The 21,714-nt window shown below is 41.2% G+C and overlaps 1 protein-coding gene across 1 annotated transcript in view; it reads left to right on the forward strand.

Annotated features, from left to right (window-relative positions):
• Positions 1-3,168: 3,168 nt before the first annotated feature.
• KLHL7 (kelch like family member 7) overlaps positions 3,169-21,714 on the forward strand; it is a 53,893-nt gene continuing 35,347 nt past the window's right edge. The window contains exons 1-4 of the mRNA XM_068972986.1: positions 3,169-3,288; positions 19,749-19,851; positions 20,746-20,839; positions 21,133-21,257. Of these exons, the coding sequence (XP_068829087.1) occupies positions 3,169-3,288; positions 19,749-19,851; positions 20,746-20,839; positions 21,133-21,257 (442 nt within the window). The remainder of the gene's footprint in view (positions 3,289-19,748; positions 19,852-20,745; positions 20,840-21,132; positions 21,258-21,714) is intronic.

A 21,714-nucleotide genomic window follows, 5' to 3' on the forward strand; every position in this document is an offset into this window, starting at 1 on the left:
ATACTTGAGATTTTTCTCTGAGAAGGACACATTACTTGTTTCCCAAAGTAGTATTCCCAGGGATCCTATTTCAGGAGAGAGGAGGGGGATGGTTTATAGAACTGGTTTCTGAGGAACACATTTTAGGAAATTCTGGATTAAATAACAATAGTTAATATTGTCAACTCAGTAAAGTGATACTCTTTGCCTTGCTCTGGCACCAAGCTAAGTGTTACAAGAAGCACACTGACTAAAACCACCCACCCTGGCCAGGTACCATAGCAACCATTTGCATTAATTATTTTACAATAGGAGGTCCTGGTAATGAACATGGAAGTAATAATCCAGCACCAACCAGGAAAGTGAAGTGAAAGCCACTCAGTCGTGTCTAACTCTTTGTGACCCCATGGACTGTAGCCCTCCAGGCTTCTCTGTCCATAGAATTCTCTAGGCAACAATACTGAAGTGGGTTGCCATTCCCTTCTCCAGGGATCTTCCTGACCCAGCGATCGAACCTGGGTCTCTTGCATTGCAGGCAGATTCTTTATCATCTGAGCCACCAGGGAAGCCATGTGAGACACCAGGGAAGCCCCACCAACTGGAGAAGTTCGGGAAAGGTCCAAAGGAGACGCCACTGTGACCTCCCAGAATCCTTCTCGCTGACATCCATCTTGGCTGAGCAATGCACGCACCACCAGGAAGGATTCTGAGTCAGAATGATTGGCCAAAGACAACCGGGAGACTAACCCCATCACCATAAAACCTGAGACTGTGAGCCACGTGTCACAGCAGTTCTCCTGGCTTCCCTTACCCTACTGCTCTCCACCCAGGTACCCCAATACAATCTCTTGCTTTGTCAGCACGTGCGTCTCCTCAGACAATTCATTTCCAAGTGTTAGACAAGCACCCCCTTTCGGGCCCTGGAAGGGGTTCCCCTTCCCACAACGTAAGTATTTTTGCTAACCTTATAACAGTTCCATGGTAAGTTTTATTTTTATAGATAAGGAGACTTAAACACAAGAGAGGCTAAGCAACTTGTTCAAAGTTGGCAGTCTAGAGAGTGGCATACTTGACTCTGCATCCAGGCAAGCCTTCTGCCTAATCTCTGTGCTGTATAACTTTCATGGTCTCTAAGCTCTGAATCCTAAGGCTCTCCCATGGCCTTCAGTGTTCCGTGTTCTGCAGTATGTGAAAGGACTTTTTCCGACATCAAGTAGAGAGGATGCTATTCCTTGATTCCTTTGCCTTATTACAGAACAGCATGCTACCTCATCGCCTACATTCCTGCCTTTGAATCCAGGATCCTTGGTGTCTTCCAAAGCCTTAGAGTAAGAAGACAGGTTTCCACTTCCTTTCAATTAAAAAAAAAAGTTTAAATATACTCATTCTTCACTTTTCTAGGTCATTTAATAAAGTAAACAAAATTTTCCTCTAACTCCATCAGGGGATAAATGGTTTCTATTGTCAGGGTCCACTCTAAAGTCTCAAATTACCATTGATTCTTTAACAACAGGGGTCTGAACTGAGTACTGACACAGTGATATTTATTTTAATAAGTACATGTAGTACTACATGATCCACAATTGGTTGAATCACCTGTTGCAGAACCATGGATATGGAGGGTTCACTATGAGATTCTGAGCATTTGTGGATTTTGGTATCCCCAACAGCTTCTGGACCCAACCTTCAAATTACTCAAGGATGACTGTCTTGACTAGTTAAAACAGAAGATCCGAGAACATTTAGATTAAAAAAAATTATAAGGTACACAGAGGTATAAATGTCTTATTCTTTTCTAAGAATGCTTATAATTTTTTTTTTTTTTGGCTGCACCTTCCTCCACCAGGAATCCAACCAGCACCCCAGGTGGAAGCAGTGGAAGCACAGTCATAACCATGGACCACTGGGAAACTCCCTTTTTTAAAGCTTTTTTTTTTTTGCTTAGATTTTAGTTTGTTTGTTTTTGGAGGGCCTTATAAGCCACTTGCTCTTTCATTTGAATTATACTGTATTGCTTTCTCCTAATCAAGAGAAAGTATAATGCTTTGATAAATTATTTTACTTAGAGCATGTTTCTATATATTCCTATATGCATGCATGCATGCATGGTTAAGTCGCTTCAGTCGTGTCTGACTCTGTGCGACCCTATGGACAGCAGCCCACCAGGCTCCTCTGTCCACAGGATTTTTCAGGCAAGAATACTGGAGTGGGTTGCCATTTCCTTCTCCCATATTCCTATACAGACCTAGGTAGAAAATTAAAGGGATATGTATAAGTTTTCAAAATGTAAATTTAAATAATCTTATATTATAGATATTATATGCTAGAAATAATATGATTTATAGTTACAAAAAGCATCTCATGAGTTCTGTGATTACTTGGGGAAGCCTAATTGGAGATTTCTGGAGCTGACACCTGATCTTAGTTTCAAACACTGAGAAGTAAACCAGCCTAAGCAGGCAGCCATTCCACATCAGGGAAACACCAATGGGGACTGTGTATCCTTGCTTTATGACTCCCAAGCAAATAAACCTTATTTTCCATGCAATAAACCTTAACTTGCAGTACGTGTTGGTCTTCTCCCATTTAATATTGAGCGCCTACAGCATGTCATCTTCTGATACGGCAGTGAAGAAACACCGACGCTGGTCCTTACGGAGTTTACGCTAACGGGACGCTCTTTTTGCCTTCTATCACCCAATTATCCCCAAAAGATAATCTCGCCACGTCAGCCAAATTTGTAAAACTTGTCTTGGGCAAAGGGAAAGGAACGCGCAACTCCGGACCAGCTAGAAACCAAAACAGCCGGCGCACGGAAAGGACGTTGGGCACCGGCCTCCAGCCGCTCGGAGAGGCGCGCGGCTCTGACGCGTAGACCCCGCCCCCCACTCCTTCTTAGCGGCCCCGCCCCCTCGAGCCAAGTGCGCAGGCTCCTCCTCCGGGCTCCGGTTCTGCTGGAGACGCAGCCCAGCGACTACATCGCCTTACAGCGGTCTTCTGAGCGGGTCGTCTGGCCTTGCCCTACTGCAAGGTCTGCGGTGTCCCCGCGCTTCCGCAGGCGGAGTGGTACAGCCAGCCCCTCTCCCAGCCTCGGTGGTTTGGTGAACACAAGCTCCAGCGTGCCTGGAGAGTGCAACCCCTCGCCCGGCCCGGCGAGTCCCGGGCGTGAGCCGCGCTGACCGAAGGAGGATGGCAGCCTCTGGGGTAGAGAAGAGCAGCAAGAAGAAGACCGAGAAGAAACTTGCTGCCCGAGAGGAAGCCAAATTGTTGGCAGGTTTCATGGGCGTCATGAATAACATGCGGAAACAGGTACCGCCTCTGTGGGAGTGACCGTCGGCGTGGGGGAGGTGGTCCGGGGCTTGGGCCCCTGACGGACCCGGCTGAAACCCGCGCCCCGTGGATCGCGACCCTCTTCTTCCTCTGTCCTCGCCCTTCCTTGCATTTTCGCACGCCGGCGAAGCAGCTGCTGGTGGAGGGTCGCGTTAAACAGCTCTCCAGCAGAAGTGCCTCGTTGTCCGCCGATGCTGTGGCTCCCAGGTCAGACTCCTAGGGGACCTCTCGGACTGGCGTCCGGCGTCGGGTATCGGTTGTATAACAGCTGTGCCCTAGTTATCTCTTTGTGAGCCGAGCATCCCTCCATTGGCCAGCCGTTTTTAGCTGCCGTGAGATCTCGTGCGAAGAATCCCATTGGCACAGCCCAAACCGAAGCCCTCGAGGAAGGGAGAAGCATTGCTGGCCCTGACATCAGCTCCTCTTAAATAAAGATCCCCGCCTCCCTTCTGTGTTACCGGGGTGGAGCTAGGAGAAGGCAGAGTCTCCTGTATGTGTTAATTTAGAGCAGAAACAGTCGTGGATAAATTCCGTGCCATCCATTAAGGGCCCCTTGCGCCTCTGTTATTTCAGAGGAGTCTTTGTTCTGTCTTTGATGTGTGGCGTTTTAGTGACAATCTTCGGCACGTCGGCGAAAGGTGGGTTGTGAAAAGAACGGGTTTTAACGCCAAAGAATGTAGACCAGAGAATCTGTTTGTTTATGAATGCCTCTTAGACCAGAAAAGTCGCTTGGTCATTTTTCTCATCCTGGAAGCTTTGTTTGTAGAAATGTGCGTCCAGGGAGATCTGTGGGAATGTTTCAGTTTTGTGTCTGTGGTCCTGTTTTTCATGACAAAAGCAGGATGTGAGTGTAACTGCAAAACCTAGCTTGCTCATTTGGTGGTGCTGAAACTGCACAAACCAGATTGGGACTTGAACTTAATTGAGAGCATACAGCTGGTCTCCGGACTTTATTGAAGGTCGGTTTCTTTTTTCCTGCGGCTTTGTAGGATTAGTTCCTCAGGTAGGAATTGAACCAGCGCCCCCAGCAGTGAAAGCCGAGTCCTAACCTCTGGGCCTCCAGGGAATTCCCAAAGCTCAGTATCTTTGTCTTATGGTGGAAGGAATTCAGTGAAGCGACAGGTAAGAAGTGGATTTATTTAGAGGTGCACAACCCATAGACAGAATGCAGTCTGTCTCAGTACCTGAGAATGCACCTTGATATGGTTAGTTTTCCTGGGCTGGATAATTCCATAGGCTAACGAGTGGGAAGATTATTCCAACGGTTTCAGGGGAAGGGGCAGAGATTTCTGGGAACTGGGCCATCACCCACTTTTTGGCCTTTTATGGTTAACCTCAGAAGAGTCAGGGCACTGGTGGGTGTGTCATTTAGTTTGTGCTAATGCATTACAGTAAGTGTGTGATGAGGCTCAAGGTCCACTGGAAGTCGAATCTTCCACCATCTTGGACCAAGTTGGTTTTAACCAGTTTTTGTCATGTCTGTGTGGCTGCGCCACCCTTTTAAAGGTTGTGCCCTGCCCCCTTTCCTACCGTTTCTGGTCTGATGGGAATATGGACAGTAATAGAGGAATTTCAAGATTTTTTTGAAGATAATAATTGCTGGTGTCTTTAAGCAAACTCTGCTGGCATCTTGTTTTTGTTCATTAGCTACTGACATCGTGCATGAGTGCAGTAGATGGTAGTGGGAGTGCATTTAAATCTTTCCTGGTCTTTGGGCTGAAGTAGCTGTGAATGCCTGAATTCAATATTTTATGTAACTTTCATGCATAAATTTACATGTATACATTCATGTTCCTTTCATGTGAACCTTTTTTGTTTATGACACTGCTGACATTATTGATGCATTTAACTAGTGTCTGCCTCTAAAAGGTAAATGAACCCTAGTTGACTAGCGCCCAGATTTGTTTCCAACAACCCTCCCATTCCCCCAAAAGCATGTTTTCATACGCAGACTATAGCATTGTGAAGCATTGCCTCATTCTGTAGATAGGGTGCAACTGGGCTGGAGCATCAAATGTCTGCTTGAGAAGGAGGGGATTGTCTGAGACTATGTTTAGCTTTGGGGGTTTAAAATTGATTCATAACCACTTTTTAGACTTAGCCTTAAGCAATATTAGTATCTATTTATTGTTACAATAGAAATAAAGAATACTAAGTAGCAGGATTCTGTTACTGAGTGGGAAGGGAAAAATGGACGCTGGATGAGCCATCAGGAATTTCTTCCACAATGGCCTTAATCTGCCAGTTTCTGCTTTTTGTCAATGGCTTTGCTAACAGTTCTCCAGTAGCATTTTTACCAACTTCTTAGAATCCTGCATCTTTTGTTAAGATGTGTAGTTTGACTTTTGCAGTTGATTTACGTTGTACACGTATTGTCCTGTTTGACATAATACAGAAGAGGCTCACCAAGGACTGACAAGGGCAGTTGATGGAAGTGGCAGAGGAGAAGCTAGTGTAAGCTAGAGGAGGAATGTTGAAGTGAGGACCAGTTTTTAAATTGTCATTGTTCTCTGGTGAATACTTTTGTGTTATTACTATTTTTTGCATCCCCTTATGTCCTCATTACTTTGAAGATGGGATGACAAGGGCCCTTCTATACACAGCCAGAAACATCCCTACAAGAATTGAAGAGCACTGTGAACTTAGAATTCCTGAATCCCAATTCCTGCTCTATCATTAGGTAGTTCTGTGATCTTAGACAATAGGATTTAGGTCATTCAGCTCTCTGTGACACTTGAGTCAATCTGTATGTAGTGGTGAAAGGGGATGCTGCTGAGCCAGCTGCTGCTGCTCAGCTTCCTGTGAAGCCTTTTCTTCCATTATCCTTTCAGTCATTTCTGGCCTCCTGTTTTTAAGTAAACTTGCCAATGAAGTGTAAGATTGACAAAAAGGGTCCAGATCATAAATGTGCAGCTCAAAGAATTATTGCAAAATGAACATACCCCCTTCAAGAAAAAGAACATGACTAATACACCAGAGGTCTCCCTCTTATGCCCTTCTCAGTTGCTACCTCCTCAAAGGTAACCACTATTCTAATTCCTGCTGCCACAGACTTGTTTTTCCTGCTTTTGAACTTGCGTACATGGAATCATAGAGCATACATTCATGTGTCTTGGTTTCTTAAAGCTCACATTTTGTTTGGGAGATTTATATATATTGTCGTTTGTTGCTCTAGTCCGTCTTCATTGTATGTAGTTTGCATACATACAGACTTGCGTGAACATTGCATGAACACACCACAATTTATCCCTTCTATCATGTTGGGTATTTGGGATTATTAAAACTAGTACTACTGTGAACATTTTTGTACATGTCTTTTGATGTGTACACACGTGGCTTTGTTGGGAAATACCCAAGAATGGAGTTGCTGAGTCACAAGGTAGGCTGCATTCAGCTTTACTCGGTATAGGGGTACAATTTCTGAAGTTGTGCCAGTTCACACTTCAGCCAGTTCTGTATGACAGAGGCTTTCGCTCTGTCTTAGCCAACACTTGGTATCGTCAGTCTCTATGACATTAGCCATTCCAGTGGCTGTATGCTGCTGCTGCTAAGTCGCTTCAGTCGTGTCCAACTCTGTGCGACCCCATAGACGGCAGCCCACCAGGCTCCCCCATCCCTGGGATTCTCCAGGCAAGAACACTGGAGTGCGTTGCCATTTCCTTCTCCAATGCAGGAAAGTGAAAAGTGAAAGTGAAGTTGCTCAGTCGTGTCCGACTCCTCGCAACCCCGTGGACTGCAGCCTACCGGGCTCCTCTGTCCATGGGATTTGCCAGGCAAGCATACTGGAGTGGGGTGCCATTGCCTTCTCCGAGTGGCTGTATGGTAGCATCTTATTTTATTTGGTGGAGTGCCTTGTCATTTTTCCAACATTTTGTTTAGGTTCACATTATCTGTTACACTAGAAAGGGGCTCTTCAAAGCAGGGCAGGGTCATTAGTCACTACTGCACGTATCCAGTGCTGATGCTGTTTGTTAATGCAGTCCAGAAGACCCTTATCAATTGAGAGATGTTTTGAGAACTTGGAGTACCACTATAGTTCAGTTTCCTGAGGTTAAATGAATTAAAGAATAATTAGAAAGTAAGAGCTTATGTTAAAGCCCCATTGAGGGTGAAGTGAGAGAACTGCAAAGCTAATTTTGAGGACTGGATGCTTGCTGACCCGTCACCTCGGTTCTCTTACTAACTATTATTAAAATAATTCACCCTCTGTATGCTCACTTCTCCAAGACTGTCAGTTATTACACATCGGTAATCCTTAGGGTCTCCTGCAATGATCTAAGCCTTCTGCATCAAATCCTCAATAATAGAAACACTTCTCAAGCACTTACTTTGGATATAACAGCCATTCTGCAAAGTGTTTTACAGGCTTTTCTCATTGCATTTTCATAACAACGCCCATTGACAACTCCCTATTATCCAGACCTCCCTGTCCTTAACTCTTCTCAATTTTCTCTTTTTGTCTGTCCGGTTTAGGAGATATATCTCTCTCTTTGCTCTCTTTTCAGTGTCCCAAGCTTTCTTGGCCCTCTGTCCTTTTTTTCACATCCTTTGGGCAAACAGCATTGATGACTGTTCACCTCTGTGCAAGGCTCCCAAGCACAGGTGAAGAATATCCCATTACTGGGCAGCCCTCCACCGGGTGAGTCCTGACTTCACCTGGCCTGGCAGTACTACTTACTGGTGAGCAATCCCACTTACCTATTTATTTTACTGTTTTCCTCCAACCTGAACCCTGTATCCTCACTTTAAGTAGATCATCCCTCTTTTGACATCACAAATAAATATAAGTCATTAGTCTGGAACTATCTATCTTTCATCTTTCCACCACCAAATCTGTAAACTTGTTTTGGCACTTTTTAAAAATTCTACTACAGTGACTAAGGCCATTGAAAGCCAGTACTTCCATCTGGGCCTTGACTTTCTCAGTACTAGTCTAATCAGAAAAGTTGCTGCACTGTTGATTACTCTATCCTTGTTAGGCATCATTAACTTCTCCTCTGCTGGATTCTACTGTCAGCATTTAGGCATGTTTTAACCTCTCTAGCTTGTAAACCAACCAATAAACCAATCCACTTATTCTTCGACTCAGTAGTTCCCTGTAAATACCTCTCTCCCTCTTTGGCTCACTGGTTATCTATTCCCCTGTTGCAGTTTGGCTTTTTAACTCATCCTTTCAGGTGAGTATCTGTTGAGAATCATTGTGTGAGACCTACTTAACATAAAATGGCAGGTACCAGAGACTGGTAAAAGGCCAGTGTGACTGGAGCACAGAACGTAGCGAGGGGATGGTGAAAGATGAAAATGGACAAGTTGCTAGAGATCTACCCGGGTACAGCCTCATAAGTCAAGTTAGTGGGTTTTGCCTTTTCTCTGATACCCTTTCAAATATATCTGTGAGAGGAGGAAGAGGTGTTATCAGTTTTTCTTTTGACAGAGATGATTGACTGCTCTGTGAAATAAGTGAATTAACTCAGTAGTTGCTGACAGACCAAACAAAAGTTCCCAGTGAGATGGTCCTTTGGACAGAGGTGAGAGCAGCAACAGCAATATCAGTGAAGTTGTTGTTCAGCCACTAAGTCTTGTCCAGCTCTTTGCAACCCCATGGGGTGCAGCACACCAGGCTTCCTTGTCCTTCACTGTCTCCTAGAGTTTGCTCAAACTCATGTCCATTGATTGAGTCAGTGATGCTGTCTAACCCTCTCATCCTCTGCCGCCCCTTCTCCTTTTACTCTCAGTCCTTCCCAGCATCAGGGTCTTTTCCAGCGAGTCGGCTCTTCGTATCAGGTGGCCAAAGTATTGGAGCTTCACCACAGGTGATATATTCAAGAGATTTAGGAGGTAAGATCAACAGGTTAGGCATAATAACCATCCTGTGTGGTTGTGATGACTAAATTAGATAATCAAGATAACTTAAAACAGGACTTGATAATGCATACGTTCTCAATAAAAGTTGGCTGCTTTTTTTGCTTTTGTGAAGGTGGTGATTGATTGAATGCGGAAGACTTCTGTACAGGATGTCATTCATGATCCCCAGGGTTCTAGAGTGCATAACTAAATGGATCATGACACTGTTTACTAAAAGAGGAGATACTAAAAATGGACCACGGCTTTTATTTTTTGGATTAAGGCTTTGAGGATAAGGTAATTTGCATTTTAATTGGTTCACAGTGCTGCTGAGACATTGAGGTATCTGAGTGGACAGGTCTGGAGAATTGTGGGTTAAAAATATGAATTTATGAGTTACCTGCAGATAGAAGATAACTTCACTGAAGCTGTGGAGACTTAAGAGACTAGGATAAAGGCTGGATGGGGAATGAGCCTGTAAGGAAAACAGAAAAGGAATGGCTGGAAGAGTAGGAAGAAGGTGAGAGTTTTGAGACTCAGAGAAGAAATTGTTTCAGAAAGAAGAGGGCAAATTTTGAAGCCTATGAGAAGTCAGTAAGACAAGAACTAAAAATGCTTGTAGGGTGTAATAACAAAGAGGGGTTTATTGACTTTGATAAGGAGACGAATGGAAGTCAGATTAGTGTGAGTAGGATATCAGAAAATGGAGACAGTTCATTTGAGAAATTTGACCCTAAATGGAGACAGGGAGTCAAATGAAGGCTTTTGATGTTATTTGTTTAAATGGGAGATGTATGTGTGTTTAAAAACTAGTAGGAAGAATTCATTTGAGTTGGAGAGGTTGAGTTCTTATGAGACAGAACGGGTAGTTGATAGATAATTCCTGAGATGAAGTCCGAATTAGAGGTGAGTAACCTCATATGGAGGAAGGAGGATGGTTCCCCTTCCATAGGACTAGGAAGGAAAAGAGGGTTGGTAAGTGTGTAGGTGGGTATGTTTGGAATCAAGAGACTGAGGGAGTTTCTGTCTAGAGAATTTTGGGAGCTTACTGCATTCACTGCAGGCTGGAAGCTGAGCAGGCCTGGCAAACGGGGAACAAGGGATTCTTTGGTAACTAGGCTGCAAAAACCCCGGAGCCAAGGTTACAATGCAGGGACAGTCTTGACGACTAGCTCGTGCCACCATAAAGACGTCTCCATCTCCCCACACTCTGCCCTATCGTTCCATCATTCACTCGGGTTTCATAATTCTGGAAGTAGGTGTCTAATTGGCTGGCCTTTGATTGTTGGCCAGATTAGGTCTTTGCTAAGGAGTGAATAGAAGAACTGTCTGACTTACGGGTTCCATAATGAGAGGCAGGCTCAGAGAATTGCCCTCTCTCCAGGATAGTTCATAATGAGGATTCTTCTCCCCAGAAATGAGAGTTTGAAGTTCTAATAGGAGGGGGAAATTGGAAGCTAGATTGCCAGAATCCAGAGATACCCACTATGACCTCTACCTTAGGCTGTCCAGTACAAACATGCATGCTCTTATTCTCATTCCTATAATTTAAAGATATGTATATATACCGCCAAAATTTTTTTCACTTATAGTGTCTAACTCCAGGATCACTTAGTGATATCCATTCCTTCTAGGTCACTTTAAGATCCATAGGGCTATATATGATAACTGATGGTTTATATGATCTTGGAGGGGAAGGGCAACTATTATGTAAATATTTTATAAAAAAGAAAAAAAGTAGAAGCCACGTTCATTGTTTATCATGGTTTATTAATTGTTGTATTTGTGACTTCTTTCTTCACTGGCCATCCTATTCTTTGTCTTTAGCCAACCCCTCAAGTTTCTTTACCTGATGGGGTGGTGACCTGATCTTTTCTTCCTAGGTATCTTGAACCTTCGGGCTTCCCTGTATAGGATTACTTTAGTCTCACACTAACATTTACCACGACATTTGGCAGCATCAGTGTTACCTCTGGGATCTGATTTTATGTTACTTAAAAGCTGACTGAGTTAGCCTGTTACTGTTGGATGGATGCTGGCAGAAGACTTGGCTAGCCGCTGCACAGCGTCCCCCGCGTCAGCGTGTATGCACCAGTTCCCCTTGCCCCAGAAGTACTGTGAGGGTGACGTGGGGGGGCCTGGCTGGATATCACACACACAGTGGGTTTGTGTTGGAGCTAAGAGATGAACAATGAGTTTAAGGAATCTGCCAATTTTACAGCAAACCATAGACGGGCTTGCTTTTTATCCTGGAAGGGAGACGTTGTCTCACTGTCATGGTCACTTTCTGCCAGCAAAACCCTGAGAAATGGGGGCTTGGATAAAAAGCGACAGAACCTTGCATTCTTGGCATGTCCAGGAACTCGAGAACCATAGAGGATTGTCTCTCCCAACAACCAGAAGGAGTCCAGTGGGGGTCCCTTGAGTTCCAGTCATCTTTTGTCTCATGGAGAAGAAGAATAATTTTTTTTCTTGACGGCCAGGATCAGGCCGTCCGTAGTAACTTTTTACCCGGTGGCATGAGGAGGCCAAAATGGCCAGGTCACAGTTTTAACTTTGAATTTTGTGGAAATGCTGTTTTATCACTTGATTAAATGATTCTTTTTCTGGGTCCCCAAATCTCTAAACTGCTACCATAACCCACCTCCAGAAGGACTAATTGCTGGGATCAGAAACAAAAGTTTTGTAAATGAATCATTAAGCATATTAGTGAGGGGAGCCTCTGCCATACCTTGGTTGTCAGGCTAGTTCTGGCTAGAAACCATTTTGTTTATACAAAATAAATGAAATCAAATCATTTGAAAATAGATTCAACTGCTTAAAGAAAAAGCTTTGAAAACCACTCATCCAACGTTTTTCCCAGAAAAAAGAGTAAACTGCCTGTGTCTGTCTCTCTGTGTCTATGTGGTACTGAGAACAGAATATTTCTGATCATACTTCTCTCAAAGGAAAGGCGCAAGGCGTCTTGAGTTCACATCTCTCTTCCTAATTTTACCCAACAAGAGCGAAGTTGCTAGTAAAATTAAAAATTAGAACAAAAGGCATTGCTGTTTTATTAATGATGAGATTCCTCACATACTTCTGCTTGAGTTCCCCATCTGCTCAACAGGACAGGTAAGATGTGTCTTACGGTGGACTCTGTATGCTGGACTTGGGCCCAGCCATCTTCCCCACTGCCCCCCTTGCAGGACACATGAATGTTCAGATTATAAAATTTAGATTATTGGAATTTACAAGGTGTTCTTCTCAAGCAAAGCCTCGTCTTCCAACTTTATTTCACTAGAGGAGCACTGCCTATGGGGGATTACCAGGTAGTTGCTCATCTGTCACTAGGGTGTTGTAGTATGTCTCATGTGGCTGTTGATCTTCAGGTAAACTCCCTGAGCTGAGATCTTAGAGCGGTGAACCGGGCACCAGCGCTCTTCACAGACGTTAAGTGGACACAGCACTGTGAGTTCGCATTCCCAGGTTTGGTTTATCTTCCAGGTGCTCTGTTCCTGGCACAGGGGGTGCTTTGTTCTGTCTCAGATGCTGACGAGGCATCCTCCATCAATTGACTGTTCCTTTGTGTAGCCTCTGAAGAACAGTTCAGGAAGTTATTTAATTTTTTTACTCCAGAAAGCTATGGAATGCAGAAAGGTGTGGAATGGGTAGATATCTGTTAACTCTAGACTTGGAAGGCCACTTCCATTTCTCATCTCAAATTGTTCTCAGCCAAGATGTCATTCATAGCTCTCTCGACTGTCTGCAGTGAACAAATGACAGTACTCTAATTCCATACTAGCAACAAAATCCCCCAAGTCTGCCTGTTATGAACCCCCTTATTGTTGAATTCCCACATCTATAATCTCCCTGTCAGTTAAAGCAGTTGAAAGGCAAAAGTCTGCTCACCCTGTTTTCTTATGCTGCTGAGTGTCAGCCATAAGGCATTCACTTAAGTGTTAAGGTCAAGTCAGGATAACTTCTTCAGCACCTTCAGTGTAGCTTGTCTTCCATCGGAATAGACTGTTAATTGAGCACTTCCAGAACGTCTCCAATTTCAAAGTAGTTTGTGTCACGTTTTCAGTATGGCAGAGGGTCTCCAGGACTCTTAAGATTAGCATAGTGTCACCCCCATCCCCACAAGCTTGAAACTGTACAAGCACATCTCCCATCTCAATAAATAGTAAAGATGTTTACATAATACTATATGGTCTTAACCCACTGTTATTGTTGCCAGCCAAAAACAGAGCAGAAACTTTGTTTCTGGTGAAACAGTTTTCAAAGAAAAATCTTGGCTTTTGATTTTGACAGATTGCTAGCCTTTGTCAGCTGTCTGTAATAGATAGACCCTAAGACTAAACTCAGCCTGGAGGAATCACTTTGATCAGGAGGCTAATGGGCAAACTGTTTCCTGGAGAAGGAATTTCATCTATGCATAATAATGCTTTGTTGGCATAGGATACATTGTTTTCCATGGAAATTTGCCAGTGGAGTTTCTCAGCTGCTGACTCTGCTAGTCTCTTTTCTCCTTGTGGTCCATCGTGCACGTTTAAGATTAATTTTCATTTTCTTATTTGAACCTTGTGTTCCTGGCAACTTGGTGCCAAAATAGTTGAGTTTTGTCTAGTGACAAAGTCTCTCCTGTTTGGGAGGAGAGGGATTCACATTCGTAATGGGCGGTTGTGCAGAGCAGTTTGTGGCCTTGAATCCTCCACAGTTCTGATCCTCCTGGTTGTTCTGCACCTTTGTGTCCTTGTTACAATCCTCACCTGCTGTGAAATTCCTTATATATTCATATATATGTGTGTATAAAATACATTGAAGTATAGTTACTCTATGGTGTAGTTTCAAGTGTACAGCAGAGTGATCCAGTCTCCTTCTATGTATTAATCTTAGTTCATGGAAGAGCCTTTTCTTTTTTTCCCCTCCGTTTGTCTCAGCTGGAGTGTGACCTTTAACAGACTCCTCTAAGGCCTGTGGCCCTTTACAGCATGCTCCTCGAAACCTTGCCTTTCTTCTTCATCTTTTGTTTGCCAGGCCTGGAAAACTTGGTGATAGCAGACACATTCCTTTCTGTTTCCTATTTGTGTCGAAGTGGGCGGTGTCTTTGTGTCCATTTGTTCCTTCCAGACAACCCCAACTGAGTTGCTAGCCTGTTAAAGTTGAATACATTCCTATCCTGTAGAGCTAACATTGCTTAGATCAAATGCCTCTTTTCCTTTTCCTTTTAGCCCCAGATGTTTTGCTAACCTATTTCTTCTACTAGTGCCTTTCAAAGTCTATAGACATTGCCATGGTAGAAAATATAAGAGGTCTGTGTTAGGTTTACTGCCAACCCTTAACCACCCTCAGTAAGGTAATTTTAATTATGGGGAAGCCCAGCATCTAACAGGTCTGAATTATTTGGCTCCCCTTAATGTGACCTAGTACTCTCTCGTAGTCTTAATTTCCAGAAACTTCGCCCATATGTTTCGCTAGAGCGTTTACCATTCCTGTCTTCTCGCCAGATCACCTTGCAGAGTATTTAATAATGCATGTGATACTTTACTGCTGATCTTCATTTCCCCTTTTCAAATCAATCTGAACTTACTGTAATCACCTACTGTAACTGCCCCAGTCTTTCGAGGGCAGTCCTTTAATTGTGTGTTTGATTTCTTACCTTTAGCTTTAAAAGAAATCTTATAAAAAATTCCTAGGTCAAACTTTTTTCTGAGAGAGATTGTTTAGTCTGCTCCTGAATTCTTTCTTCCTGTTATGTATCTCTTTGGCCCACATCACCTTCATTGAATAAATAACAACAAAAGTAACCTTTTTTCCCCTCTAATCTCATCTTTTAAAGATCAGTTGCACCAAAATTTATCTGCTTTTCTTTTCAAAGCTGTTTGACTGAGCTTGTCATATATTTCCCTTAAGGAAGGAAATCTCCTTTATTAATCTAGGTATGTTCCTATGTTTTTCTTTTACTTTCCCACTTGCCTTATCCTGATTATACATGTATTTAAGCCCAGTGCTGTTTTTCTTGCTTTTCTGAACAAAAAAAGATTTCTAAAGTCATGTAAATTATTTTTCTCTTAACCTTTGGGTTTATTATTGCTTTGTTGAGGCTTTTCTGGGCTTCCCTGAGGCTTTTCTAGTAAATCTCAATCCAAAATGATGATTTATTCCTGTGTAATAAGAGTTCCATTTTCATTTATCCTTTCAGTGATTTAAATCCACCACCCAACTATAGTTGAATCTACAGTCTCCCCAGGGATCTGTACCCAGGGTCAACTTGAATTCACGCTGGGAGGGACTGATTGCAGAACCTTGTTGACAAGCCACATAAATCCAAAGGTTAGTCATTCCTCAGTCCTCTCCTTGGGATACAGTGAAGAATAGAACTTGGGACTGCTGCTTGCATGCCTTCTCCTAACGCCAACACATACTGCAGAGAGCTAGAACCTCATGCAATGCTGTGGAATTTACAGGAACCTAAAGTGCCTTTTTGCAGGCCTATCTGGCAACTACTTAAAGAGAGCGAAAGGTCATTCCACAAACGCGTGTCTAAAATGCTTGCCTTTAGGGGAGTTTTGAGGGGAGTCTTTTCAAGCCAAAGGACTTTCCCCACAAAAGTGCCTAATACCTGCAAACCCTAAAGCAGCCCCCGAGTTGCTGTTTGCCTTGGTTTGAGTGTCTATCCATAGTGGTTTCAGGGACCCTCTTCTTCTGGTTCTAAATATTTCAGAAATAGACACAGGAGACATAAATTAAGAGTGATGACAGACTAGTGAGCATGGCCTTGACTTGAGCATAAAGAGGCTTCCTCCTCTTCTCCCCCTTAACTAAAAACTTTCCCACCCAGTCTGAGGCAGAGCAGCTGAGGAATGGAAACAGTCCTCTCCTGCCATAGGCGGAGGCAAGCCTGTCCCAGTGAATTCAGTTCTGCTTGGGGAGCAGATTCCTGGAAGAATGAGCTGGGAAACCTGGCTCTGTGTGGTCAGTGACCTCTACCATGCTCTTGCTCATCCGGCAGCCACTCTTCCACCAGCGACGGATGGAGAAAAGGACTGAGACGTCCTCCCCAGTACTTACCGTCACCAGAGGAAGAGAGAGCACTTTGAGAGAGAAAACTATTATTTATTTTCTCATAAATTGGTAACAGCCACTCCAATACCATTTTGTCAGTTATCAAATCTCTCACCACCTTTTTTAAATTAAACTTTTTTTAGAGCAGTTTTAACAGAAAAATTGAGCAGAAAGTAGTTTCCATTTACCCCTTTCATCCCCCTGCCCCAGTTTCCCTCTTTATTAACATCTTGTCTAAGTGTGAGGCATTTGTTAAAATGGATGAGGCCTTGTTACATTTTTAACCATAGTGTATCTTAGAGTTCATTCTTTCTACATTCTGTAGTTTTGACAGATGTATAATGACATATATCCACTGTTAACAGTATCAAGCAAAATAATTTCACTGCCTTAACCGTTACCTGTGCCCCACCTCCTCACCACATACTTGAAATGGTATCTTTATCATATGCCAAATTCCCATTAATGTAGATCCCTCACATTGCTTAGGTTTATTTCTCGATATTTAATTATTTTCTTACTGCTGTGATTAGGATTTTTTTTTCTCATTTGTGTGTTTTTTTTAATGGCATATTACTCACATCTAATTGGCTTTTCATATTTATCTTCTTTGTCTAGCCACCTTACTGACTTTCAATATAAGTTCTAATAGTGTTAAATTGATTTATCTTTATTTCTGTACTGATTTGGCTAAAAATTCCAGGAAAATGTGACAGGATGTATGTATATGTGTATATATATATTTCAAACTTGAATGAGAATGCCTCTTCTGTTTCACTATTAAATGTGATGTTTGCTGTTGATTCTGATGAATGACCTTAAGCGGACAGATACATCATTTTCTTTATTGAAGAATCCCAGGAAATGAATTTTTAATATTATCACACACCCTTTTGTCATATATTGAACCTTTTCTACGTGAAAAATTTCTCTTTTAACCCATCAGTATGATGAATTACATTAATAGATATATTGTTCTTGAACCCTTCTTGCATGCCTAGAACAATACCCTGCTGGACTGAGTTTGCAAATACTTGACAGATCTCTATATAAGTCCCTGAAAGAGGAAAAAAAGCAAAGAATATGTGACCAAAATAACAACTGACAGTTAAAAAAATGAAGATAGCAAGAAAATAATAAATAGCATTTAAAAAGTAGCATATGTAAAATGAAATTAAGTTATTAGTGATAAACAGGATTATGTTAAACTCTATTTAAAATTATCTTTGTGGGAACCTCAGGCAAGGTTACACAAAAATTATGCTTTTATAAGAGACTTAAGATTCAAAAGCTGAAAATAATAAATACAAAGATGTAACAAATATGGGAGGACATAAACAGAAATTGCAAGGTTTTTTGGTGTGTTTAATCCAGTGAAGATATGTTGTTCAAAAGGTAGTTTTGTTTAAGTTTCTGTTCTATTCACCTTGGGCTTTCATTCTCCAGCTTCCTGAGTCTCTGTCTCCCCATTTCCTGTTTGTGCATACCCCTCTTTCCCAAGGACAGATAGCAGGAGGGACCTCTCTCTTTAGGTCAGTCCCATTTCTTGTTGAATAGGACCTATTAATCTGTTGTAGTCCAGTCAAATAAATGTACCATTTGGATGTAAACGATTGCTCCCATTTCACCTCCTCCCACTTGCTGTACACATTTATATCCAGCTAGAGATTAATCTTAGACTAAGACTAAATTGTACAAAGATTCTTCTGATTTCCCTGACTTCCTTCTGTGTCTGTCAATTCACTACACTAACATTTCCCATCCCCAAGTATGCCTTGGGAAGGTTTTTTGCTCCTTTTCAGTTTAACTTGACGTTTTCTGGAACTTCCCTTCAGCAGCCATAGGCCCCTCTCCTGTCTAATTTGCTTGCTATTCTGTCGGTATTCTTTCTTCCTCTTTTTTTCTTTCCTTCCCTCCTTCACTTCTCCCTGTCTTTTTCTCTTGCTTCCTCTTAAGCAAACTTGATCAAGCTTGTTTTTGATGGTAACCAAACAGTTGGCTTGGTTTTGCTATCTAGTATTTTGTGGTGCAGCAAAATCACCTGCAAGCTATGCCTATTCTGTATCCCTTCCCCAAATAAATGGAAATAAAAATGTAAGACATTATTGGAGTAACAGTGGCTTTAATTATGATCTGCATATAATGTCTAAGCAATAGTCTATAGTTCCTAGTAGTGTTAGTCACTCAGTTGTATCTGACTCTTTGTGAACCCATGGACTGTGGCCCACCAGGCTCCTCCATCCATGTAATTCCCCAGACAAGAATATTGGAGGGGACTGACATTTCCTTCTCCAGGGGATCTTCCCGAACTAGGGATCAAACTCTGGTCTCCCACATTTGCAGGCAGTTTCTTTACCGTCTGCGCCACCAGGGAATCCCCTTAAAAAAAAAAAAGTCCTTAAGTAAGCTGTAAGAATGAAATGTTTATTTCTTAGCCCACTAAGAACCCATTTTTAGGGTTCTAAAAAAATGGGACCCATTTTTTTCTCATTCTAAGTGTTACTATCTTATTTGGGTTTTTATTCGTGGCATAGTAATGTAGGAAATAGTGATTTATCTGTCAGAAACTATATCAGCAGTTTTAGTAAAATACCTAAATTTGCAAAATTCCATATCTTCTGAGCTATTGGGCCATTATTTAGATTTGTGAGTACTATTACTCTGAAAATATTATTTGCCTCGTATTCCCAGTGCCTAAGAGAGTGCTTTACATATTTTTTTCTGAGCCAAATCTATACATTATATCTTTAACTTCATTAAGAATTTGAAATTTTATTTGATAAACAAGACATTTCTTTTTTCTTGAAACTCATCTTTAAGTAAGTAAATCTTAAACTTTAATGTTCCCCATTTTTCTAACACTTTTAAGTATACAATCTAGGTTTGTCTTCTTTCAGTAACCTACAGTGACACATTTATCCTTGGTTAGATATCACAATTTAAAAGTGGCTGCTATCCAGGTCTTATCAGAAGTGCATATTAGAGAAGTGTTATTTAAGGAAAGAGTGCTCAGTGGACACTTGGTTCATCTACTCTATGTTCTGAGTAGTTCCTGTTTCGGGTTAGGTCTATGAAGGCAACTTTCTTGGAAAATGCAGTGTGTACTTTACATTTTATCAAGGACAGTTTTTAAAAAGTATATTGTTTTGTTTGAAAAACCACCAGGGACATTGTCATTTAATGTCCCCATAAAATCTCACTATGAGAAACATCGTAGAATTAGTGTCAGATTTAAAAAAAAAAAAAAAAAATGGCTTCCCCCAAAGGTTGGTACTTTTTTTCCCTGATTTTAAAGATCTTTTTCTTTTTTTTTTTTTCCCCTGACTATTGGGAGCTTTAGTGCCAGATTTTGATACACCAAACTCATGACAGCAACTCTGTAAGTCCTTCGTAAATAGATTTTACATTATAAACAAGATCTGTGCTGGGGAAATAATGGATTTAAATGGAAAACAGAGATAAAGCATTTGGTCAGCACCTGTTTTTTTCCTTTGCCTAGCCATTCCCATTGAGCCCTTTTTAATTGTATTTATTTCTCTCTTGATTAGAAAACACTGTGTGATGTGATCCTTATGGTTCAGGAAAGAAAGATACCTGCTCATCGTGTTGTCCTTGCTGCAGCCAGTCATTTTTTTAACTTAATGTTCACAAGTAAGTATCTGTAGATAAAACACAATATTTTTTCTATGAGATTTAGGTGAGGTCTAAATGGAAATATGCCATTTTCATATTTAATATGCCACTTTTAAAAGCACATAAGGCCATAGAATGGTGAGGAGATTGAAGAGTGGTCACGGTGGTGACTGCTCGGAGGAGAGCTGTCCTTTTTTAGCCCCAAAGGCCTCTAAGTGTTTACTAATGAACATATAGCTTCTAGTTGAATACTGGGTTTCTTTCTTAATCTCAGATGAAAAGGCAAAGGAGCAGATAGTCTTATGGCCTTTTATTTAGCAAGTTAAATGAAAAATGAAATATACTAAAAAAAAAAACATATTTTGGAGTTGAGAATTGGGTCCGAGTCCTGGTTCTTCTACTTAGTACTGCTTATGAGCTTGATCAAGTTATATAATATATTTGCCTCAAGTTTTCTCTTTAATGCCCTGGCTACCTACTAGGGTTTTGGGGAAGAATGAGAGCCTTGCTGTTGAAAGCTGACTATGTATATTTAATTGTCATTGTTTTTATAGGTCTGTTCCAGCTGTATCAGAGGCATTTTTCCCATAGCAATTTAAGAGAATGCTACCAAATTAATTTAGGAGTTGGGGAAATACTAAATCTAGATTTATGTCTTTCTGTTTACTTGGCCTTTTTTTTTTTAAGTACACTAATTGACTAATATCTTATTTTAAGGCACATCTCAAGTATGGAGAATTAATTTGCATTTATTATAGGGGAGTGCTGGTTAGGCTTTCCTAGGGTGTTTTCTTTCAGAGAGGTATCTGTCATTCTATTTTTCTCTAACATTCAACACAGCCTAGAATGATCTGGTTCTTCAGTTAGACTCATGGAAGTACTCATGCCACTTATGTTTCTTCTTTGTATTAGCTAACATGCTTGAATCAAAGTCCTTTGAAGTGGAACTCAAAGATGCCGAACCTGACATTATTGAACAACTTGTGGAATTTGCTTATACAGCTAGGTAAGTTAGGGATCATTTCTGCTATGAAGGATCATTTCTGTTATGGAGAAGTAAGGTCAGGATCTGCCATGGCAAAGTATTATTATAATAAGTTGGTGTGTTCCACATTCTTCAGAATGAAAAACTATAAGGGTGGTAGGGGTGGGGTTTGAGGATCCTATGCTATACTAGTTCAAAGGCTGAAAAATCTTAATTTTTTGTTTAATTTTAGGGGCCAGTAGGATACATTTTAAAGCAGCATTATTTAAACAGTAAATTGTAGGAAATTAATATTTATTTCACCTTATTTACAGAATTTCTGTGAATAGCAACAATGTTCAGTCCTTGTTAGATGCAGCAAATCAGTATCAGATTGAACCTGTGAAGAAAATGTGTGTTGATTTTTTGAAAGAACAAGTTGATGCTTCAAACTGTCTTGGTAAGAAATGAGATTCCTATTAAAAAAAAAGTTAATTTGTATTTTAATAAAGAAAAAAGGCATGGTTATAAGTATCCTTATTTAATCTTCTTTTTTCCTCATTTAATCTTCAGATGTTCACTAAAATATTTTCCAGGAATATATTTTAAGAGGAGGTTAGGGAGATGCCTATTAACCTCAGCAGAAACAAGCCATAAAATACTGTATCAGCATTTTCCAAAATAAAAAATAACCTCAGCAATGATTTTTTTGTATGTATAGGAAGAGGAGCAAGGTTTTACTTTAGAAATGCCAGAATGATTCAGTGTTAAAAAAACAAACATAATTTACTATGCTAACATGCTATACTTATATAAAAATACTTACAGCCGTAGCAACAGATGCTGAAGGCACTTTTGTATTTCAGTACTCATTCCTATATTTATAAAAACTCTTAAACTAGAAATAAAATAGTTAA

The sequence above is a fragment of the Capricornis sumatraensis genome, chromosome 5 (genome assembly GCF_032405125.1).
Source record: "Capricornis sumatraensis isolate serow.1 chromosome 5, serow.2, whole genome shotgun sequence".
Taxonomy (NCBI): Eukaryota; Metazoa; Chordata; class Mammalia; order Artiodactyla; family Bovidae; genus Capricornis; species Capricornis sumatraensis.